This window comes from Hemitrygon akajei, chromosome 9, assembly GCF_048418815.1.
Source record: "Hemitrygon akajei chromosome 9, sHemAka1.3, whole genome shotgun sequence".
Lineage (NCBI taxonomy): Eukaryota > Metazoa > Chordata > Chondrichthyes > Myliobatiformes > Dasyatidae > Hemitrygon > Hemitrygon akajei.
In genome coordinates, this window is record NC_133132.1 from 330,999 (window position 1) to 354,947 (window position 23,949).

Below are 23,949 nucleotides of genomic sequence, written 5' to 3' on the forward strand. Positions count from 1 at the left end.
CAGAACCAGTACATATGGATGAGAGAGGCCACGCCCCTCTTGCATTTATCACAGAGCGGACTAATGCCAGGGTAGAATCGAGATAGTTTAGATTTAGACATATGGGCTCTATGATTCTTGGAGGAAAGCAATGTCAGCTTTGAGTTGTTTAATATATGAGAATACCTTCCTCCTTTTAACAGGGTGGTTCAATCCCTTTACATTCCAGCTCACGAATTTAAGTGCACTAGTCATTATCAATTACTAATGCATAAAAGGCAGCAGGCATATAAAAAGTCAAGCAGTACAATAGTAGTCTGGGAGCAGAGATGTAAACATAGATTCGTAAGGTCAAAATATAAACATGTCCTAAGCCATAAAGAAATGTTGGAACTGGAAAATCCACCCCACCCGCACAACCCAAAACTAGACGGCTACCAAAACAAGTAGCTAGCTCTACCAAAAAAATTAACCCAAATACAACTTCCAGATCTGTGTCATTAACAACAGTTCTGTATAAATACTATAGCAAATAATAACTAGTTTATGCACTAGAAAACATAACTACAGATTAGAACACCTTCTGCAGAAATATAAAATTTAATACAGAGAAAATCGGAAGAAAACCAAAACTAACCTACCCGCGAAAAATTATAGAAGAATAAAGTAAGAGAAAGGGAAAAAGAAAGGTAAGAAGGATAAAGAAAAAAGAAGAGGAAGGGGAAAATTATAAATTCAAGACGAGTATTTATCAACCGTTTACAGAGAAGGGAGAAAAAAATTCAGAGATTAGAAAAAAGGGGTGAAGAAAAGAAAAAGATAAAATAAATAAATATTTAAAACAAAGGAAAAATAAATCAGCAGTTGAACTGTGAACCGACAAACAGGGAGGCCTTCACTAAAGACTTCGAACCTCCAAAACAAGTTAGAGTTAGTTGTAGAACTCTGTAGGTAAAGTTATACAAGAATAAAAATAGATTACACACACACCAAATCCTGGGAGAGATTGTCAACAGCCCTTAAAGTTTCAATGAATAATGTCTGAGTGATTCAAGTGAATTCTGAGTCCAGAGAAAGTAATTTTACTACGAGGAGTACTTATCCACCATTTTAGGAGGTCCGATCAGATTCCGAAGATGACTGGATAGCCGGAAGACTTGCCACAAACGCTTCAGCTTCCTTCGCTGATTTGAACCACTTGAATTTCCCGGTATTAAGCTTGATTCGTAGATCAGCAGGGTTACGAAGGGAAGGTTTGAAACCACGATCAAAAAGCACTTTCATTACGCCTTTAAACTCAGCGCGCATCTTTAAGGTCTGGGGTGCAAAATCTTCCACAAAGCGAATGGTTGTATCCTTGAAAGGAAGCGACCCCCTGCGATGCGCCTCTACGATCAGATTGTGTTTTACCTGGTATTGATGGAAACACAAGATTACTGGTCACGGACGGGAGCCCAGAATTCCGGGGGGAATGTAAACTCTGTGTGCCCGTTCGAGCTCGGGCGGCTTCGGAAGCAAATCTTTCCTGAGTAACTCACAGAGAAACTCGGCGAAAAACTTCACGGTTGATCCCTTTTCAGTCGCCTCTGGTAATCCAAGAATTCTAAGATTGCAGCGTCTGCTGCGATTTTCGAGATCCACCATTTTGGAAAGGAGTTTGTTACATTTTTCCTCTAAGCTGGAACAGAGAGTCTCCAAGTATCGAACCCGACTTTCTAAAGCTTCAGAAGTCGAATCGATGCGAGATAAGTGTTCAGCATGTTTGTCCACTTTATCGTTGATCCGATCCAGTTTGTCTTCTAACTGTTTGAAAGCGGTTTTAAATTCCTTTAAGATTTCGTCTCAGAGCTTTCCGAGCGCAACCAGCGTCTCGTCCGACGGGGTCATAGCTTCTTTTCTCCCGGGTTTAGAACTCTTGCTAGACGTTGTAAGTTAGATATATTCACAGGCAAGTAAGAGATACCAAAATAATTCCTAACTAAGGTTTAAAAAATGGAGACATTTAGTGCAAAGGTAGCTACAATAACGGAACAAAAGTTCGGAGCAGCTAAACAATTGCCATCTTACCGGAAGTCCAATATATCTATTCTTCGAGAGCGCCTTCTGTCTCATTTGCCAGACCCACGATCCTGACTGAACATTACAGGTGATGAATACAGGACTGGAGGTGTTATGTTTGAACACACACAGCATGTAAATAAGGTAGATGATCTTGTAGCACAGTTATAGATTGGCAGGTATGATATTGTGGGCATCACTGAGTCATGGCTGAAAGAAGATCATAATTGGAAGCTTAACATCTACGGATACACCTGGTTTTGAAAGGACAGGCAGGTAGACAGAGGGGGTGGGATGGCTCTGTTGGTAAAAAATGAAATCAGATCCTCAGAAAGAGGTGTAATTTCTCCGTATCTCTGTTCCAAATGGACGTCCTTCGATCCTGAAGTCGGTGTTGAGTCGGTGGTGAGGAAGGCAAATGCAATGTTAGCGTTCATTTCGAGAGGGCTAGAATATAAAAGCAAGGACGTAATTCTGAGGCTGTATAGGGCACTGGTGAGGCCTCACTTGGAGTATTGTGAGCAGTCTTGGCCCTTATCTAAGAAAGGATGTGCTGACATTGGAGAGGGTTAAGAGCAGATTCACGAAAATGATTCCAGGAATGAGAGAATATTGCACAAGGGGCTTTTGATGGCTCTGGGCCTATACTCGCTGGAATTTGGATGAATGGGGGCGGGGGGGGGGGGGAATCTCATTGAAACCTGTCGAATGTTGAAAGGCCTAGACAGAGAATGTGGAGAGGATGCTTCCCACAGTTGGAGAGTCTAGAACCAGAGGTCACAGCCTCAGAATGGAGGGACATCAATTTAAAATGGAAATGAAGAATTTATTTAGCCAGATGGAGGTGAATCTGTGGAAATCGTTGCCACAGGTGGCTGTGGAGGCCAGGTCATTGGGTGTATTTAAGGCGGAGGTTGATTTGTCAGGGCAGGACAGGTTACAGAGAGAAGGCAGGAGAATATTGAGAGGGAAAATAGACCAGCCATGATGAAATGGCAGAGCAGACTCGATGGGCCAAATAGGCTAATTCTGTCCCCATTGCTTATGGTCTCTTATCGATGGCAATCTCAGATCAGATGGGCTGAATGGCCTGTTTTCATGCTGGATGATACAAGGACTTTAGCGCAATCAATGCTATTTATGAGTCCTGACGAAGGGTCTCGGCCCAAAACGTTGACAGTGCTTCTCCTTATAGATGCTGCCTAGCCTGCTGTGTTCTACCAGCATTTCGTGTGTGTTGTCCATGCTATTTCAACTTGTTTTAAGTCCTGAAGGATGAATGGAGAACTAATGAATACTGAAAGGCCAGGGTAGAGGATATTCTCATCAGTAGCGGAGTCAGATATCCATTTGTGCAGCCTCAGGGTACAGGGACATCCCTTTGCAACGGAAAGAGGAGGAATTTCTTCAGCCATGGGGTGGTGAATCTGTGGAATTCATTGCCACAGACAACTGCTTTAAGGCTGAGATGGATACGTCTCGATGAGTAAGAGGGTTAAAGGTTAACGTAGCAGGAAAGCGGGGTTGAAAGAAGATTAGATGAATGGTGAAGATGATTTGATAGTCTTAATGGACTAATTCTGCTCTTATACCTTGTGCTCTCTTCACCATTTGAAGGTCAAAGCCTGGTGATCTCTGGGTTTGAGAGACTAGTAAATGTTCACATTACACATAAAATCATTCCCAGTCCAAGTTAAAATGAACACCATTAGTATCGGGATGGACGCAGATAGAGTGGGCCAGATGACCTGTTTCTCAGCTGTGAGGGCATAGGATACCAGTGGAACGGATGAGATCAGGAGACAAGGATCCTGGTCACTGCTATAATCCCAATGGAGAAGGCCGCTACCCACCTGCATTCCTGATGTCAGCCACAATCTGCTGGGACAGGGATCCATTGTAAAATGCATCAGCACCTTCATCTGCCAGCACCTGATAGGTTGCAGCCAGTTTTGGGAATCTGATGATTTCGCCTTTCTGGAGAATGGTACCATCCTTACAGAACACCTCACTGTGGAGAGGAAGCAAAGAGTCAGGTGGCTCTGGCTGCAATGCAACAGATTGTGAACCGCTCACAGCAAATGTGTACAAGACTGCAGGCTGTTTTCCCCACTGACTCCCTACACAAACACTCCTCCCCTGCTTTCTGGCTTCAGCCTTTACCAATGGTCAATATGTGGGACGTAAGCAGTCAGTGTCTCAGTACTGACTGACGAGCACGGCTTGGAGGGTGGTGAAGCAGAGTGAAGTGAGTTAATGTGCTGGGACATTTTGAGATTAGGGAGGAGGTGGTGCTGGCTCTTCTGTGAGGCACTAAGGTGCGACAAGTCCTTAGGTTCTGATGGCATGCATCATAGAATATTGAAAGAAGCAAGTGAGGAGATTGTTAGTACTTTGGATTTGACAAAGATCTTGATGTCCTCACTAGCAACAGGCAAAGTCCCAGAGAGTGACAATGTTGTGCCTTTGTTCAAGAAGTGAACGGAGGATAATGCAGATACTTATTGGCCAGAACAACAAACCCTTTGTGGGTCAGAATCAGAATCAGGTTTATTATCACTGGCATGTGACGTGAAATTTGTTAACTTAGCAGCAGCAGTTCAATGCAATAGATAATCTAGCAGAGAGAGAAAAATAATAATAATAATAATAAATAAACAAGTAAATCAATTACACATATTGAATAGATTTTTTTAAATGTGCAAAAAACAGAAATACTGTATATCAAAAAAAGTGAGGTGGTGTCCAAAACTTCAATGTCCATTTAGGAATCAGATGGCAGAGGGGAAGAAGCTGTTACTGAATCACTGAGTGTGTACCTTCAGGCTTCAGTACCTCCTTCCTGATGGTAACAGTGAGAAAAGGGCATGCCCTGGGTGCTGGAGGTACTTAATAATGGACGCTGCCTTTCTGAGACACCGCTCCCTAAAGATGTCCTGGATATTTTGTTGGCTAGTGCCCAAGATGGAGCTGACTAGATTGGGCAGCATCTATGGGGAGGAATAAAGTGTCGATGTTCTGGGCCAACTCCCTTCACCAGGACCAGTGAGCCATTATAGACCAGAGAGCCTCACATCAGTGGCAGGAAAGTTATCAGAGGATACTGATACCTGGATGATCCAGATTGGATCTATGCACATTTGGAAAGGCATTGCCTTCCGAGGGACAATCAGCCTGGCTTTGTGTGGGGAAGGTCATAACTTACAAGTTTTTGAGGAGGTGACAAAGGTGTTTGATGAGGGCAAGGCAGCTGATGTTATCTACATGGACTTTAGTAAGACATTTGATAAAGACCATAAGACCATATGATACAAGAACAGAATTAAGCCATTTGGCCCAACAAATCTGCTCTGTCAATTCATCATATCTGATCCAATTTTCCTCTCAGCTCCAATCTCCTTCCTTCCTGTATCCCTGACCAATCAAGAATCTTTCAACCTCTGCCTTAAATATACATGAAGACTTTGCCTCCACAAATGCCTGTGGCAAAGAATTCCACAGATTAACCACCCTCTGACTAAAGAAATTCCTCCATATTTCCATTCTAAGAAACACTGAAAAACATAGAAAACCTACAGCACAATACAGGCCCTTCGGCCCACAAAGTTGTGCTGAACATGCCCTTACTTTAGAAATTACACAGCTTACCATAGCCCTCTAATTTTCTAAGCTCCATTCACCTATCCTTAAATCTATGGATAGATAGGGTGGATAAGACCCTATCACATCCACCTCCACCACCGTTGCCAGGAGCCCAATCCACACACTTACCACTCCTGAGTAAAAAACTTCCCCCTGACATCTCCTCTGTACCTGCTCCCAAGCACTTTAAACATATATCCTCTTGTAGCAACCATTTCAGCCCTGGGAAAAAGCCTCTGACTATCCACACGATCAATGCCTCTCATCATCTTATACACCTCTGTCAGGTCACCTCTAAATGGATCTCCCTCTATTCTGTGGTGCTCTCTGGTCCTAGACTCTCCCACCATAGGAATCATCCTCTCCACATCCACTCTGTTAAGGCCTTTTACCATCCAATAGGTTTCAATGAGGTAACCCCTCATTCTTCTGAATTCCAGTGAAGACATTAAACATTCTTGATATGACAAGGCATTCAATCATGAATCATTTTTGTGAACCTCCTTTGAACCCTCTCCACTTTCAGCTCATCCTTTCTCAGATAAGGGGCCAAAACTGCTCACAATACTCCAAGTGAGGCCTCACCAGTGCTTTATAAAACCTTACCATTACATCCTTATTTTGTATTCTTGTCCTCTTGAAATGAATGTTTAACATTGCATTTGCCTTCCTCACCACAGAACTGTGCCCACTTCGGTTCAGTCCGATTGCACTTGGACTAACGTGTGCACATCAGTCAGACAGCACTTGGAATACTGTGTTTAGTTCAGTCAGACTGTACTTGGAATACAGTGTGAATTTCAATAAGACAGTACTTGGAATACAGTGTGAATTTCAATAAGACAGTACTTGGAATACAGTGTGAATTTCAATACGACAGCACTTGGAATACTGTGAGCACTTCAGTCAGACTAAACGTGGAGTACTTTGTGCACTTTAGTCAGACTGTACTTGGAATACTGTGTGCATTTTAGTCATACTGTACTGGGAATATTGTGTGCACTTTAATCAGGCTGTTCTTGAAATACTGTGTGCACTTCAGTCAGGCTGTACCAGGAATACCGTGTGCACTTCAGTCAGACTGTACTTGGAGTACTGTGTGCAGTTCAGTTCAGTCAGACTGAACTTGGAGTACTGTGTGCAGTTCAGTTCAGTCAGACTGAACTTGGAGTACTGTGTGCAGTTCAGTTCAGTCAGACTGAACTTGGAGTACTGTGTACACTTCCCAGACTCCATTTAGAATATTCTGTGCAGTTCAGTTCAGTCAGACTGTACTTGGAATACTTTGTGCACTTCTGTCAGGCTGTACCAGGAATACCGTGTGCACTTCAGTCAGACTGTACTTGGAGTACTGTGTGCAGTTCAGTTCAGTCAGACTGTACTTGGAATACTTTGTGCACTTCTGTCAGGCTGTACCAGGAATACCGTGTGCACTTCAGTCAGACTGTACTTGGAGTACTGTGTGCACTTCAGTTCAGTCAGACTGTACTTGGAGTACTGTGTGCACTTCAGTCAGGCTGTACCAGGAATACCGTGTGCACTTCAGTCAGACTGTACTTGGAGTACTGTGTGCAGTTCAGTTCAGTCAGACTGTACTTGGAATACTTTGTGCACTTCAGTCAGGCTGTACCAGGAATACCGTGTGCACTTCAGTCAGACTGTACTTGGAGTACTGTGTGCAGTTCAGTTCAGTCAGACTGTACTTGGAGTACTGTGTGCACTTCAGTTCAGTCAGACTGTACTTGGAGTACTGTGTGCACTTCTGTCAGGCTGTACCAGGAATACCGTGTGCACTTCAGTCAGACTGTACTTGGAGTACTGTGTGCACTTCAGTTCAGTCAGACTGTACTTGGAGTACTGTGTACACTTCAGTCAGACTCCATTTAGAATATTCTGTGCAGTTCAGTTCAGTCAGACTGTACTTGGAATACTTTGTGCACTTCTGTCAGGCTGTACCAGGAATACCGTGTGCACTTCAGTCAGACTGAACTTGGAGTACTGTGTACAGTTCAGTTCAGTCAGACTGAACTTGGAGTACTGTGTGCACTTCAGTCAGGCTGTACCAGGAATACCGTGTGCACTTCAGTCAGACTGTACTTGGAGTACTGTGTACACTTCAGTCAGACTCCATTTAGAATATTCTGTGCAATTCAGTTCAGTCAGACTGTACTTGGAATACTTTGTGCACTTCAGTCAGGCTGTACCAGGAATACCGTGTGCACTTCAGTCAGACTGTACTTGGAGCACTGTGCACAGTTCAGTTAGACTAAATGTGGAGTACTGTGTGCAGTTCAATCAGACTGTACTTGGAGTACAGTGTGTAGTTCAGTCTGACTGCAATTGGAATACCGTGTGCACGTCAGTCAGACGGCACTTGCAGTAGCTTGTGAACTTCATTCAGACTGCACTTGGAGTACTGTGTGCACATCAGTTTGACTGCTTTGGAGTATTGTATGCACTTCAGTCAGACTGAATTTGGAGTACTGTGTGCAATTCAGTCAGATGGCACTTGGAGTACTCTGGGCACTACAGTCAGATGGCACTTGCAGATCTGTTTGCACTTCAGTAAGACTTCACTTGAGGTATTGTGTGCACTTCACACTGCACTTGGAGTATGGTGTGCAGTTCAGTCAGACTGCAGTTGGAGCACTGTGTGTACTTCAGTCAGACTGTACTCAGAATACTATGCAGTACAGTCAGACTGTACTTGTAGAACTGTGTGCACTGTAATCAGACTGCACTTGGAGTGCTGTGTGGCATTTTCATTTAACAGTTTTGCTCTTGACATGTTTGAGATTCCCAAGCCATCCTTAACCACGGCCATGGTGTCATCCAGTACCTTTCTTAATTCACTTTCAGTTGACTCTATTGCAGGGGATGTGGCATGCAAATGGTGGATGGATCTCCAATCAAATAGTAGTTGTCTCAGCCAATCACTCCCCACAATGCTGTCCCTCGTGTTTCAAATGCATAGAAGCCCAATGTGGCTTGTTGGTTTTTGCATTTCACTGTGACAAATGTCATCTCCACAGGAGTTATCGTTTAGAAACATCGAAAACCTACAGCACAATACAGGCAGTTTGGCCCACAAAGTTGTGCCGAACATGTCCCTACCTTAGAAATTAATAGGTTTACCTATAGCCCTCTATTTTTCTAAGCTCCATGTACCTATCTCTTAAAAGACCCTATCTTATGTGTCTCCACCACCATTGCTGGCAGCCCATTCTACACACTCACCAGTTGACATCTCCTCTGTACCTACCCGCCCCCACCCCCCCCCCCAGCACCTTAAACCTGTGTCCTCTTGTGGCAACCATTTCAGCCCTGGGAAAAAGCCTCTGACTATCCACACGATCAATGCCTCTCATCATCTTTTACACCTCTAACCGGTCACCTCTTATCCTCCGTCGCTCCAAGGAGAAAAGGCTGTGTTCACTCAACCTGACTTCATAGGCATGCTCCCCAATCCAGGCAACATCCTTGTAAATCTCCTCCGCACCCTTTCTATGGCGTCCATATCCTTTCTGTAGTGAGGCGACCAGAACTGAGCACAGTACTCCAAGTGGGGTCTGACCAGGGTCCTATATAGCTGCAACATTACCTCTCAGCTCCTAAATTCGATTCCACAATTGGTGAAGGTCAATACACCGTACACCTTCCTAACCACAGAGTCAACCTACTCTTTATGCTTTGAGCATCCTATAGACTCGGACCCCAGGATCCCTCTGATCCTCCACACCACCAAGAGAACATTCTTAGTTCTTAGCAGGCTTCAGTTCCGTATCTTTGAATTTCCATTCAAACATATTTTGTGGAATGGCTGAAGCAGCCGAGCCAGTGTCCAATTCCTTATTAATTAATTTGCCGTTCACTTCTGGTGTAAACCACATTGCTTGTCTCCTGTTAGTTTTCACATTGTAAATCTCAAGACTACGCTGTCCTGTGTTACTCTCATCATTATCAGAATTTTCATCAAAACATGCAGATTAGTTCTCAATTTGAAACTGCAACTTGACTTTTTCTCTCCCCTGCCCAGTCCATTTATTTTTGTCTGTTCGACATGTTCCCTATTTTGTTGCATTTTCTGCAAGTTTCACCTTTAAACCTGTATTGGTCAGGTGTGTGAGCCCCGGCCACAATGGTAACGCAATTTATTTCATCAAGGCAGGTTTCTGTTTAGACATTGCAATTTTGTTCACACTCACTTTCATTCCTGACCGCAACTCAGTTGTGTCTGTGATTTCAACTGTTCTTTTAAAAGTGAGTTACACTTTAGTTAGAATCCATTTTGCAATGATTTCTTGTAAGATTCCACAAACTAAATGATCTCTCAATGCATCATTTAGCCCATCGTTGAACTGACGATGCTCAAATAATTTCTTCCATTCAGTTACATATGTTGGAAAGGACTCTCCTTCCTTTTGATTCCACTTATGAAACCTAAAGCATTCAGCAATAACAATGGTTTTGGTTCTAAATGTTCTTGCATTACATTCATGATATCAGTAAAGCTCATTTCAGCTGGTTTTGTTGGAGCAGTTAAACTTCTGCTAAGCAAACTGCCTGCTTTTCCACCTGTTGCTTCCAGTAACCCTGAAACTGGCTTTCCATTGGCTACTTAATTTGCTTCAAAATACTCTTCAATTTGTTCAGTATACATCATGTGATTTTGCCTGTTGTGTAAATTGACACATCTATCTTTCAAATATAGCCAGCCATTTGTACTTTAAAAAAAAAGTTTATTATCACATGGTACTCACTGTTATAGAACCTGTGGCCTTACTTGTTGCTTGTAAATTTCATCTATTTTCTGCCTTTTAAAAAAAAAACTCCATCATCTCTCTCCCTTTCTGAAGAAAAATCGTGCTGTGCTTTTTTTTTACCTCGGAAGTCTCTCTTCCCTTCCAAATTATAAACATGCTGCACTTCAACAGGTAGGTAGACGTCGTGGGTTCTTGTTAAACCTTCCTCATCACCACTGTTCTGTATTGCAGCTGCAGAAACTAATTAAACGAAAACCACAGGAGCTGGGAAAACTCGTGTACACTTATGCTCGCATATGACACGGTGGTGTAATGAGGTATGCATTCACGTACTTCTTGCGTATAATTCACAAAGAATGTTTAATCAAACATTATCTTTACAACATTACTCAAATATTGAATATGCTACAACACACCCTCTAATCCAGGGAGCATCCCAGTAAACCTCTTCCGCACTTACTCCAAAGCCTTCCCTGCGCTCTTTATCTTATTACGGTTTTCTTTGTGCTGCATCGGATGTGGAGTAACAATTATTCTGTTCTCACTTTTATACTGGAAATGACATTAACCTATCCTGAATCTTGAAACCGTCCCTTTTGTACAGGTCGCACCACCACAGAAGTGGACCCAATGATTCAAGATTCTGAAACCCTGCCCCGTGTCCGTTTCTCAATCACACGTTCATCTGATCTCTTTCTGTGTTTTCCCTCTCAGCACGTGGCACTGGAAGTAATGCAGGAATCACTACCTGTGAAGCCCCTTTCACATTTCCCTACAGTCACTGGTTTCTGCGAATGAAATCCCTCTGTAATGCAAAAACTAACATATACAAATGTAAATTGTATATACTGCCAGCTGAAGGGGCTGATCTTTTTGTTGGTCAATCTCTGCTGAAAGATTTGGAATGTCATCTACCTACAGATATAGAATGCCTTACGGTCTCTGAGGGGTGAGAGCTGCTGACTTGAATTGTTTTCACTGAGAGCCCAGTGTCTAATTTCCAGCTCTGTCAGTGTGGTGATGGACTCACCATAAGGACTGGTCTTTCTCAATCGTCTCCTTATATTCCTTTATAGCTGCTGCAAGAGCTCGGCCAATGGGAAATCCTTCTTTGGCAAGTTTGATACTTGGCTCAAATAACTCTTTCCAGTCTAACTTTCCATGCCGTTGGTGAGCGAGTTGGTATCCTCTGATTTCAGCAGGGATGGCTATGGCCAATCCTCCTGTAGGCAGGAACAGAAATAACCAATCAGAAGCTTCTAAAACGAAAACCATTTGAGTGGACACAATTGCAGATGTAGCTTGCCTCTTGGTAAGGGTGCAACAGTTACAGGTGAGACACCTCCAGTGCTTAGATGGATTAGGGATCCTGCCAGTTTTGAATCATCCGTTGTGCTTCAGACAAACTAGGTGAATCAACATGGCCTTCCTTCCAGCAGACCCTCTTTTTATTCAGTGACTATAACAACACTACAATGCTCCGGCATTCATAAACCGTTTACAGTTTCAAATTAAAATGTGATTATCAATACCTACAACACACTTGAGCTCCTAATGATTCCACCATTCCTGGAAACCCCCCATTTGCCCCACAGATGCCTGTATGTGCCGTTTACTAATTCCCAGTTTGGTGGGGCCTCCCTCTGACCATTCCCTAATTCTTTTTCTGCTGGGAATAAATGGAAGGAGATGTTTAAAAGGACGGCCAGCAGTGTATCGATGGGGAGGGAGACGTGTAAATCAAGCACGATATATATACCAAGAGGACTGACATAACTAGAGGCTTTGTGTAAATGGAGAGGTGTGCTGTTTATACTGAAATGCCTGATCACTGCATCTGATTGCATTCCTAGTATCAATCCGATGGCCTTAGAGGCATTTGCACAACTTTATTGATTTATTCCTGGGAAGGCTGCTTTGGGTGTAAACGAATTGCTAAACTAGATGCCACATTAGATGGATGACCACAATTTAATGTGATTGAAATGGTAATTTACTGTATATGTGACGTATATTTGAAGTGAATACATAAACAGTATGTACTGACTCCTAAACACAACCACACTCTTCGACACACTGGCAGAAACCTCCTGCTGAACTTAACCCTTGGAATCAGGGCTTACAAACAACGGGAAGAAGAAGCAATTGGAAGCAATTGTGGGGTAACTGGGCTCAGTGCAAACTTTGGAATTCATTCAGACCCTGGTGCCAAAGAACACTGGAATCGATGTCTCTGTCCTTACCTTTTTCAGACAGGCCAGTTTTGTCATTGACAAACATATCTCGTGATGCACTTCCTGGAGCCACTTCTCTAGAATTAATTACATCGACTGTTCCTGTCAAAGAAGAATTAAATAATGTTTGAAGCAACATGGGTCATGTAACCACACCCAGCAGGAGCTGGAACCTGGGGTGAGATAGAACCTGACCTTTCGGGAACACAGGAGGTGGGCTACCCACAAGCTGACCACAGACACGGACCTGTGGTTCTCGCCAAGTGACATCCTCCTCCACTCATTCCAGTGTGCAGTTTGTCCACTCCCCCTGCAGCATCAGAGACAAAACAGGAATCAGGGGATATGGGCCTGGGGGCAGCCTCGCTACCAATCTCCCTTCGGCCAACTCCAGTGGTACCGGAGCACAGTCATGCTGGTCTCTGTGGAACCTCACCAAGTGCTACGTGATCGTGGTGTTTCACACATAACGACGTTCATTCCTACACACCTATTCCCCACTCAGAAAGATCCTTCACCTCAGCATTTTCTTGTCCAAGCTCCCAATCATCTACTGAACCGTGTGATAACCAGGTCACCAATCACTAACACCTCTCAAGCTCTCACTATTTAAAAACTACTGAGGCTGCGGAGGGTAGGAAATTTAGGCAGCTCTATCATAGGACACAGCTGCCCTCGTCATGTAGGAGGTGGTGCCTCAAAAGTGCGGCATCCATCACTAAGGGCCCTCACCATCCCGACATACACTCTTTCAGTTTACTACCGTGAGGGAGGAGCTATCGGAGTCTGAAGACCCTCACCCAGTGCTTTGAGAACAGCTTCTTCCCCTCTGCCGTTAGATTCCCCAATGGTCCATGAACACCATCTCATTATTCCTTCTTTTACACTATTTATTTATTTTGTCATGTAAAGTAATTTCACTGTACTGCTGCCAGTTAACAGGTATCACGTCAACTAAGTCAGTGGTAGATGACTGGGTTATTTTCTATAAGCCATGCCCGATCACTCAGCCTGTCCATATCCCCCATGCATTTACCCTGACCCTAACCCTAACGCATGGCAACTCTGGCAGGGTCTGCAAGACATTACTTCCTACAAAGTGAATCCCAAGAACATGAATGGCTGTGATGCTTCACTACCAGATGAACTCAATGCCTTCTATGCCCACTTTGAAAGGGAGAACACAACTACAGCTGTGAAGATCCCTGCTGCACCTGATGACCCTGTGATCTGTGTCTCAGAGGCCGATGTTAGGCTGTCTTTGAAGAGAGTGAACTCTCGCAAGGCAGAAGGTCCCGATGGGGTACCTGGTAAGGCTCAGAAAATCTGTGCTGACTAAATAGCGGGCGTATTCAAGGACATTTTCACCCTCTCACTGCTACGGGCTTAAGTTCCCACTTGCTTCAGAAAGGCAACAATTATACCAGTGCCTAAGAAGAATATTGTGGTCTGCTTTAATAACTATCGCCCAGTAGCACAGCTACAATGATGAAATGCTTTGAGAGGTTGGTCATGACTAGACTGAACTCCTGCCTCAGCAAGGACCTGGACCCCCTGAAATTTGCCCGTCACCACAATAGGTCAATGGCAGATGCAATCTCAATGGCTCTTCACATGGCTTTAGACCACCCGGACAAAACAAACACCTACATCAGGATGCTGTTCATCGACTATAGCTCAGCATTTAATATCATCATTCCCACAATCCTGATTGAGAAGTTACAGAACCTGGGCCTCTGTACCTCTCTCTGCAATTGGATCCTCAACTTCCTAACCGGAAGACCACAGTCTGTGTGGATTGGTGATACCATCTCCTCCTCACTAATGATCAACACTGGAGCACCTCAGGAGTGTGTGCTTATCCCAGTGCTCTACTCTCTATATACACGTGACTGTGTGGCTAGGCATAGCTCAAGTACCATCTATAAATTTGCTGATGATACAACCATTGTTGGCAGAATCTCAGGTGGTGACGAGAGGGCGTACAGGATTGAGATATGCCAACTAGTGGAGTGGTGCCGCAGCAACAACCTGGCACTCAATGTCAGTAAGATGAAAGAGCTGTTTGTGGACGTCAGGAAGGGTAAGACGAAGGAACACATACCAATCCTCATAGAGGGATCAGAAGTGGAGGGAGTGAGCAGCTTCAAGTTCCTGGGTGTCAAGATCTCTGAGGATCTATCCTGGTCCCAACATATCGATGTAGTTATAAAGAAGGCAAGACAGCAGCTATACTTTATCAGGAGTTTGAAGAGATTTGGCATGTCAACAAATACACTCAAAAACTTCTACAGTTGTACCGTGGAGAGCATTCTGACAGTCTGCATCACTGTCTGGTATGGAGGGGCTACTGCACAGGACCAAAAGAAGCTGCAGAAGGTTGTAAATCTAGTCAGCTCCATCTTGGGCACTAGTCTACAAAGTACCCAGGACATCTTCAGGGAGTGGTGTCTCAGAAAGGCAGCGTCCATTATTAAGGTCCTCCAGCACCCAGGGCATGCCCTTTTCTCACTGTTACCATCAGGTAGAAGATACAGAAGCCTGAAGGCACACATTCAGCGATTCAGGATCAGCTTCTTCCCCTCTGCCATCTGATTCCTAAATAGACTTTGAATCTTTGGACACTACCTCACTTGTTTTAATATACAGTATTTTTGTTTTTGCATGTTTTTAAAAAATATATTCAATGTATATGATTGAGTTAGTTGTTTGTTATCATTATTTTTATTTTTTTATTATTTTTTCTCTGCTAGATTATATATTGCATTGAACTACTGCAGAATCCTAACCCTAAGTTAACAAATTTCACGTCACATGCCAGTGATAATAAACTTGATTCCGATGCTGAAGTCCCTCTGTACCCTCCTCCCAGCCCACCCTGCATCCAACTTTGTAATATTATTTTCATGCTTGCATTTTTTGTATTTTCTCAGCTCAGACTGGTAAAACCTGAGGTACAGGCATAGCCAAGCACGCTCAATCACTAGGAACTTTCAGACTATTCTAGTGGCATTTAATATTGTGGCTTTCTAGAGATTTACATAAATATTGGTATGTATCCCTAATTTAATGCTCTTGGGTCATGACTTTGGGATGACACCAGTTGTAGATATCATTATCGAGACAATGTTCATGTTCATGTTCTCTGTTCATGTTCCATAGCCTTCCAAATTCCTCTTGTAAGACCAAGAAAAGAACCAAGTTTCCCGGTGGCCCGAGCCCCTTTTCTGCCCCAACGCTCTCTCTTCCTCCCGCACCTCTCTGATCAGTTGCCCGAAGGATGGAGGGGGGCCCTTCCTATAAGCCTGCCGGATAGTCCACGCCACCTTGTCCTCCTCCAGAGAGCCACTGAATATCTGACCCATCCTCACGCTAGCCACGTCAGGCGCCTTCACTACCCCCTGGCACCGCAACCCGGTAAGCATCTCCTCCATCCGAAATGTGTACTCGGAGAGCTTTTCCACTCTCCGTTGTTCCAGGCGTTGAAACTCTGCTAAAAGCAGCCAGGGTTCCCCTGACAACCCAAACGCTTCCTCCAAAACCTCTATGCATTCCTCCACTGAAGCCCCAGGCTTTTCAGCTTTCAACTCCCGGACTGTTCTGGCTGCCGAACCCCTCAAACTTCCCACCAATCGCCGCCTCTTCTCCTCCTCCGAGCCTGGCCACTCCTCTAACATCAAAGACGTATGCTCGATCCAAGTCTCATAGTCCACCTCCCCATCTGGGGTAGGCTTGGCTCCGGAGAACACCCCCAGCTTCAGCCGTGGCCTCTCAGCCACTCCCACCAGGGAGTTAAGTGCGGCTGCCAGCTCCGAGGATTCCCCCCTACCTGGGGGGGCGGGGCCTAGTCACGACTCCCTCCTCCCTCCTCCCTTTACTAGAGACGGGCACCTCTCTGGGGGCCGCCTCTAGCTCTAGCTCCTCCTCCGGTATCTCATCATCCTCCCCCTCGGAGAGGGTGTGGAGCCCCCACGGCCCCGCCTCCCCCGGTACACTGACCGTCGCCGGCAGTTCCAACGTCATGACATCAACACTCGTACGAACCAACACCCAGCCAGACTCCACCTCTTTACCACACCGTCTAGTTACCAATTCCACCTGCCCAATACCCTTCACCAAACTTATCCCCCACACTAACGCGTCTCCCGAAACTCGAAAATCCACCCCGCTCACTACGCAGGCATACTGCACCGGTACATCTTCCAACTCACACCAGCTAACAATCTTATCTCTGTCCATCTCCGCTCTGCTGCCTACGCGATTCCACAGTCCGACAATCCAATCCCGGACGTGCCCCCACAAATGTAACACTTACCCAACAGGCTGGTATATGTCTAGGGGAAAAGGAGATCCAGCCACTCACCAACCCCACTTCCCGTACATGCAGGTGCTGTGAGAATCAAGTTTATGCCGCACGTACACACACCATATCAAACTCACACCAGATACCGTTACAGAATACACTTTAAAGATTTTACTAAAACTAAAAAGAGTACTATGCAATACAATATATGTGAAGGAAAAGAAAATAAAGTAAAAGGCACCAAACTTAGCAAAGTTCAGTCAGTATAGTGCACATCGTTGGAGCTCAACCATCGAACCATTCGACCCCTCGTCGCTTGCCTCCGACCTCCACGTCCTCACACCTGGGACCACCCCAGTGGTCGACCGAGCAGTGCAGCGCACGTCCACCTTCCTCGGCGTCTCCTTCCCGACTCCCCTCAAAAGACCGCTGAATCCCCCAAGCTCCCAGCCCCACAAGACAAAATAACATTCCCCATTGGTTAATAAATGAATACAATTCCCATATCAGCAAGTCCAAGGCTAAACAACTGCGAGAGAAAACACTTATTAGACATAAAAGCATTCCTACTCTAGCAAACCAAAGAAGCCATTTTGATTACATACACAGTACATTGTACATTCTCCCCCCACCAGCAAATGTCATGCCCTCGTGACATTACTAGAGTTCCCCAAGGCTTCTTGCAACACACAAAACCCAACCCAGGTGCGGAAAGCAGCGACATAACTACCCAGAGCTGTAGAAATCACACTCGGTTCTCCTGGCACCACATATGTCAACCGCTCTGGGGGGCGCCTACTCCTCTGAGATCTCCGTACCCCTTCTGCCGACCCTTCCACCTCACTGGGCTCCCTCTTCACCTGCGAACCCTCTGCCTCGGACACCCCAGGTCTACCTGTCAGATCCTCACCCCCTCCCTCACGGGGCTCCCCCCTCACCTGCGAACCCTCTGGCTCGGACACCCCAGGTCTACCTGTCAGATCCTCACTCCCTCCCTCACGGGGTTCCCCCTCACCTGAGAACTCTCTGGCTCGGACACCCCAGGTCTACCTGTCAGACCCTCACTCCCTCCCTCATGGGGTCCCCCCCTCACCTGAGAACTCTCTGGCTCACGTTCAGGTTCCACCCTCTCTCCCCCCAACGCTGGCTGTCTCTCCATCTGACCATCAACACCTTCCCTCCTCTCGCCCAACTCAGTATGGGAAGGGCCAGGAGCCTCCTCTTCTGGTACTGAAACGGCAGCGAATGGGAGCAGGGGCCACTCATCTGAGTCGTCATCTTCCGAATCGGTATCCATTCCCGGGTTAAGGACCCATCCCCGCTCTTCAGCAGCGGGCTCTTCCCTCGCTCCGCACCCTCACAGAGTCCTTGTACTAGGCACAACCTCCCACTCTGGCTCCTTGTCCACCTGCACTGCTTGACCCAGGGGCAGCAGGTGATTCCGATGGAGTACCTTGATAGGCCCTTTCCCATCCTCAGGTTTCACCCGGTAAACTAGTAGATTCGGCATCTGGCTCTCTATTACATAGGGACTGGCCGCCCATCGATCTGCCAACTTGTGCTTACCAGGGAGACCCAAATTCCGTAAAAGGACCCGGTCGCCCGGCAATAATTGGGCAAACTTCACCTTTTGATCATACCGCATCTTATTCTTCTGATTTTGTTTGGTAGCCGCCGCCTCGGCCAACTCGTAACTCCCTCTTCATGTCGGACACATACTTTAGATAGGGCTTCCCGGGTAGTTCACCCACTTCACCCCCAAAACACAAAATGGGTAACCTTGCTTCCCGCCCAAACATCAGATAATAGGGCGGGTACCCTGTAGCATTATTGTGAGTACAATTGTAACAGTGGACCAATTGTCCAATATGACGACTCCACTTACTTTTCTTCCCAATCTCCAGCATCCTGGGCATATCCAACAGGGTCCTGTTGAACCTCTCTGGCTGAGGATCTCCCTGTGGGTGATAAGGGGTAGTCCTGGATTTCTCAACCCCAAGCATAGTCAGTAATTCATGGATAAGGCGGCTCTCAAAGTCCCGCCCCTGATCGCTATGGATTCGCCTGGGAAGGCCGTAATGAACAAAATACTTCTCCCATAACACCTTCGCCACTGTCGTTGCCTTCTGATCCTTAGTGGGAAATGCCTGAGCATAGCGAGTGTAATGATCGGTGATGACTAAGACATTCGCGGTGTTGCTGGTGTCAGGCTCAATCGACAGGAAATCCATACACACCAGGTCCAGAGGTCCCGCACTCTGCAAGTGCGACAGTGGAGCCGCCAACGCGGGCAGGGTCTTCCTCCGGATGCAACGACTGCATCCCCTACAGTATTCTTCGACTTCCCCCCTCATCCGGGGCCAGTAGAACCGGTCTTTGAGTAATCCATAGGTCTGTTCCACCCCCAAGTGTCCGGAATCATCATGCAAGGCCTGGAGTACAGTCTGCCGATACTTCTCCGGCAGGACCAGTTGCCAACGGCGGGGTTGGTCCTGAGCTGCCGTGACCCGGTTCTTTAATTTTAACCGAGGCCACTCCTTCAATAACAGAGGCACGGATGGGTGTTTCGCCTTCTCGGCCAACGCCACATCCCCCTTCTCTACCGCTCTCCACACAGTGCCAAGACCCGGGTCATTCTGCTGAGCAGCTGCCACTTCCCCTGGACTCAGTTCCGGCAACTGTTTAGTCCACAGTGCGGTCAGGTCACAGTAAGCTAGGGGTATGGCATCGTCAAAACCCCCCAAATGGTCCACGGCTCGTTCCAGCCTCCCTCTTCCCTCGGCCTTCACGGTGATAGCGAACTGACACATCGCCTTCACTCCAGGGGCAGGGACACTCTCCTACTCCTAGCCCTTCTCCTGTTCCCCCGGCTCCCGACGTGACAAAGCATCCGCATCAACATTCCTGCTTCCTGGGCGGTACTTCAGGCTGAACTCATATACTGACAAGGCCGCCAGCCACCGATGTCCTGTAGCATCCAGCTTTGCTGAAGTCAGAATATAAGTGAGAGGATTGTTATCCGTTCTCACCTCAAACTTGGCTCCGTACAGGTAATCGCTCAACTTGTCCACCACCGCCCACTTCAGCGCCAGGAACTCCAACTTGTGAGTGGGATAGTTTCTCTCAGATGGCGACAAGCTTCAGCTGACAAATGCTACCGGTCTCAACGTGTTGCCATGCTCCTGGTACAGAACAGCTCCTAGACCCTCTCGGCTGGCATCCGTGTGCAGCACATATGGCTTCTGGGGATCGGCAAAAGCCAACACCGGGGCCTGGGTCAGCGCCCTTTTCAGAGATCGGAACGCCTCTTCACATCGATCATCCCATCTCGAGCCAAAAGGTTCCGCCAGGTTCCAGTATCCTCCAGCGTCTTGCCTCTGGTCCCCCGTCCTTTTCTTTCCCACTGGGGGATAGCCACACAACAGCTGAGTCAACGGGTGACACATTCTGGCATATCCTTTCACAAATCGCCAGTAATACCCACAGAACCCCAAAAATGAGCGCAGAGCACCCACTTTCTAGGGTCTCGGCCTCTATCTTGGTTGGATCAGTAGCCACTCCCTCTCGCGAAATGATATGGCCAACGTAGCTAACCGACGACTTGCAGAACTGGCATTTGTCCAGGGAAAGCTTCAGCCCTTCCTCCTTAAGCCGGCCTAATACCTTTAACAGCCGCTCTTCATGTTCCTCCAAAGTCAATCCAAACACTATCAAATCGTCCAGGTACACCAGCACCTCCAACAGATTCATATCCCCCACAGTCCTCTCCATGAGCCTCTGGAAGGTGGCAGGGGCTCCCGATATGCCCTGGGGCATTCGTTCAAACTGAAAGAACCCCAGCGGGCAGATAAAGGCTGTCTTCTTTTTATCGCCCGCACTCATCGGGATCTGGTAACATCCACTCCTCAAGTCCAGCACACTGAACCACTTCGCTCCACTCAGGTAGGCCAACGTGTCCTCGACCCTCGGGACAGTATATTGATCAGGGACAGTTCACCGATTCAAAGTCCTGTAGTCAACACACATGCGCACCCTCCCATTCTTCTTCTGTGCCACCACTATTGGGGACACATAAGGACTTCGAGACTCAGCTATGATTCCGGCTTCCTTCAATGTGCACAAGTGCTGCCGCACGTCCTCAACATCTGCCGGAGCCAACCGCCGGGATCTCTCTCGGAACGGGGTGTCTTCCGTCACCCGGATGGTGTGGCGAGTGCTTTTGGAGCAGCCAACATCAATCTCGCCCCGAGAAAAAACAGCTTCCATTTTCAGCATCTTCTCCACTGGCCTGCATTTCCACTCCGGTGACACAGGGGAATCCCCGAAGTTCAAGGCTTCAGCGGTCAGCTCCCTTCGATGCTCCGATCCCTCCCCGTTAGGGGTCCTCACTGGTGCGCTAGACATTACCGTCACTGGGAACAGATGTGCCAGCGGCATTCCCCTCTTAAAGGTGATTTCTCTTGCCGTGGTGTTCCTGACACTTATAGCTATATGCCTCGCATGTACCACCCCTGATCTCTGCACTTCGGGCCTCACCAGCGCCCCCGCCGGAAATCGTGTCTCCCCTTCAAGATCGTCCGGGGCGTCTACTAACAGGGCTTCGCCGGTCAGCACTCCGGGGAATCTGGGGGTCCCCAGCACGAGTGCTACCTCCCCTGGTCGAATCACCTTGGGCCTCACCTGCGTACACCACACCATCCCTCGTTTACACTCCGGGTCCAGTCCTAGGGAGGCAACCCCTTCTTCGAACACTGCTCGAAACACTGGATGCACCGAGAGGGTCTCCAGAAAGTGTTCCCCCCCTTTCTCCTTACAAGCTCCCAGAAGCCGTCGCACAACGGGGGAGTTAGTCCTCACCCAGGAGGGCAGCACCACCGGTTTCCATCGGGTCCGGACACACCAACACCAACGTCTCAATAGCTTCAGATACTCCCACATCGCCCTCCGAGAACTCCAATCTCACCGATAGGTACCCATCGTACAGGTCGTCACCCTCGCTCACACGCCAAATCTGCAGGGCATCAAATGGGGTTACGGGCAAATGCTTTAGATATTGGTTGTAGAACGACCGGTACAATAAGGTCACCTGCGATCCCGTATCCAGAACTGCTTTTGCGTAAACTCCCTCTATCCGTAGACCCACACTGGCACGGGGTCCTACCAGCCCATCCGGAATAGAGGCATGGGCACCCGGTGGTCCCCGGCTGATCTCTGGGAACGTGTTCCTCCAGAGGCTCCAGTCCGTTCCCTCACTGAGTTTCCCGACACATCTCCCTTCTTAGTCACGGGGGGGCTTGCCCTCCGCGGGACTCCTTGTCTCTCACAATCCCACCTAAAGTGTCCCTCCTCTCCACAGCTATAGCACACCCTCGGCCGCCCACAATCCCGCCCGAAATGCCCCTCTTTCCCACAGTTAAAGCACATGCTGCCTGCCGCCACTCCTCTCCCAGGTCGGCTCCCGCTCCGAACCCACGGCACTGGTCGCCCCCGGGAGTGGGTACCTCCCCTGTCCTTCCCCTCCAGAGGGGGGTCTCTACCCCTCAGTGGGTTGTCAGTCCTCCACCCAGCCACCACTTCCTGTATCGCTGAGGATCGCTTCCGGTGGCCCGATCCCCTTTTCCGCCCCAACGCTCTCTCTTCCTCCCGCACCTCTCTAATCAGTTGCCCGAACGATGGAGGGGGGCCCTTCCTATAAGCCTGCCGGATAGTCCATGCCACCTTGTCCTCTTCCAGAGAGCCACTGAATATCTGACCCATCCTCACGCTAGCCACGTCAGGCGCCTTCACTACCCCCTGGCACCGCAACCCGGTAAGCATCTCCTCCATCCTAAATATGTACTCGGAGAGCTTTTCCCCTCTCCATTGTTCCAGGCGTTGGAACTCTGCTAAAAGCAGCCAGGGTTCCCCTGACAACCCAAACGCTTCCTCCAAAACCTCTATGCATTCCTCCACTGAAACCCCAGGCTTTTCAGCTTTCAACTCCCGGACTGTTTTGGCTGCCGAACCCCTCAAACTTCCCACCAATCGCCGCCTCTTCTCCTCCTCCGAGCCTGGCCACTCCTCTAACATCAAAGACGTATGCTCGATCCAAGTCTCATAGTCCACCTCCCCATCTGGGGTAGGCTTGGCTCCGGAGAACACCCCCAGCTTCAGCCGTGGCCTCTCGGCCACTCCCACCAGGGAGTTAAGTGCGGCTGCCAGCTCCGAGGCTTCCCCCCTACCTGGGGGGGCGGGGCCTAGTCACGACTCCCTCCTCCCTCCTCCCTTTACTAGAGATGGGCACCTCTCTGGGGGCCGCCTCTAGCTCTAGCTCCTCCTCTGGTATCTCATCATCCTCCCCCTCGGAGAGGGTGTGGAGCCCCCACGGCCCCGCCTCCCCCGGTACACTGACCGTCGCCGGCAGTTCCAACGTCATGACATCAACACTCGTACGAACCAACACCCAGCCAGACTCCACCTCTTTACCACACCGTCTAGTTACCAATTCCACCTGCTCAATACCCTTCACCAAACTTATCCCCCACACTAACGCGTCTCCCGAAACTCGAAAATCCACCCCGCTCACTACGCAGGCATACTGCACCGGTACATCTTCCAACTCACACCAGCTAACAATCTTATCTCTGTCCATCTCCGCTCTGCTGCCTACGCGATTCCACAGTCCGGCAATCCAATCCCGGATGAGCCCCCACAAATGTAACACTTACCCAACAGGCTGGTATATGTCTAGGGGAAAAGGAGATCCAGCCACTCACCAACCCCACCTCCCGTACATGCAGGTGCTGTGAGAATCAAGTTTATGCCGCACGTACACACACCATATCAAACTCACACCAGATACCGTTACAGAATACCCTTTAACGATTTTACTAAAACTAAAAGAGTACTATGCAATACAGTATATATGAAGGAAAATAAAATAAAGTAAAAGGTGCCAACTTATCAAAGTTCAGTCAGTTTAGTGCACATT

General features: G+C 47.5%; 1 protein-coding gene across 1 annotated transcript in view; it reads right to left on the reverse strand.

Annotated features, from left to right (window-relative positions):
- LOC140733776 (glutathione hydrolase 1 proenzyme-like) overlaps positions 1 to 23,949 on the reverse strand; it is a 155,848-nt gene that overhangs the window by 87,001 nt on the left and 44,898 nt on the right. Inside the window, exons 4-6 of the mRNA XM_073057533.1 lie at positions 12,686 to 12,778; positions 11,473 to 11,665; positions 3,891 to 4,048 (exon numbers count right to left, since the gene is read on the reverse strand). Coding sequence (XP_072913634.1) covers positions 3,891 to 4,048; positions 11,473 to 11,665; positions 12,686 to 12,778 — 444 coding nt within the window. The remainder of the gene's footprint in view (positions 1 to 3,890; positions 4,049 to 11,472; positions 11,666 to 12,685; positions 12,779 to 23,949) is intronic.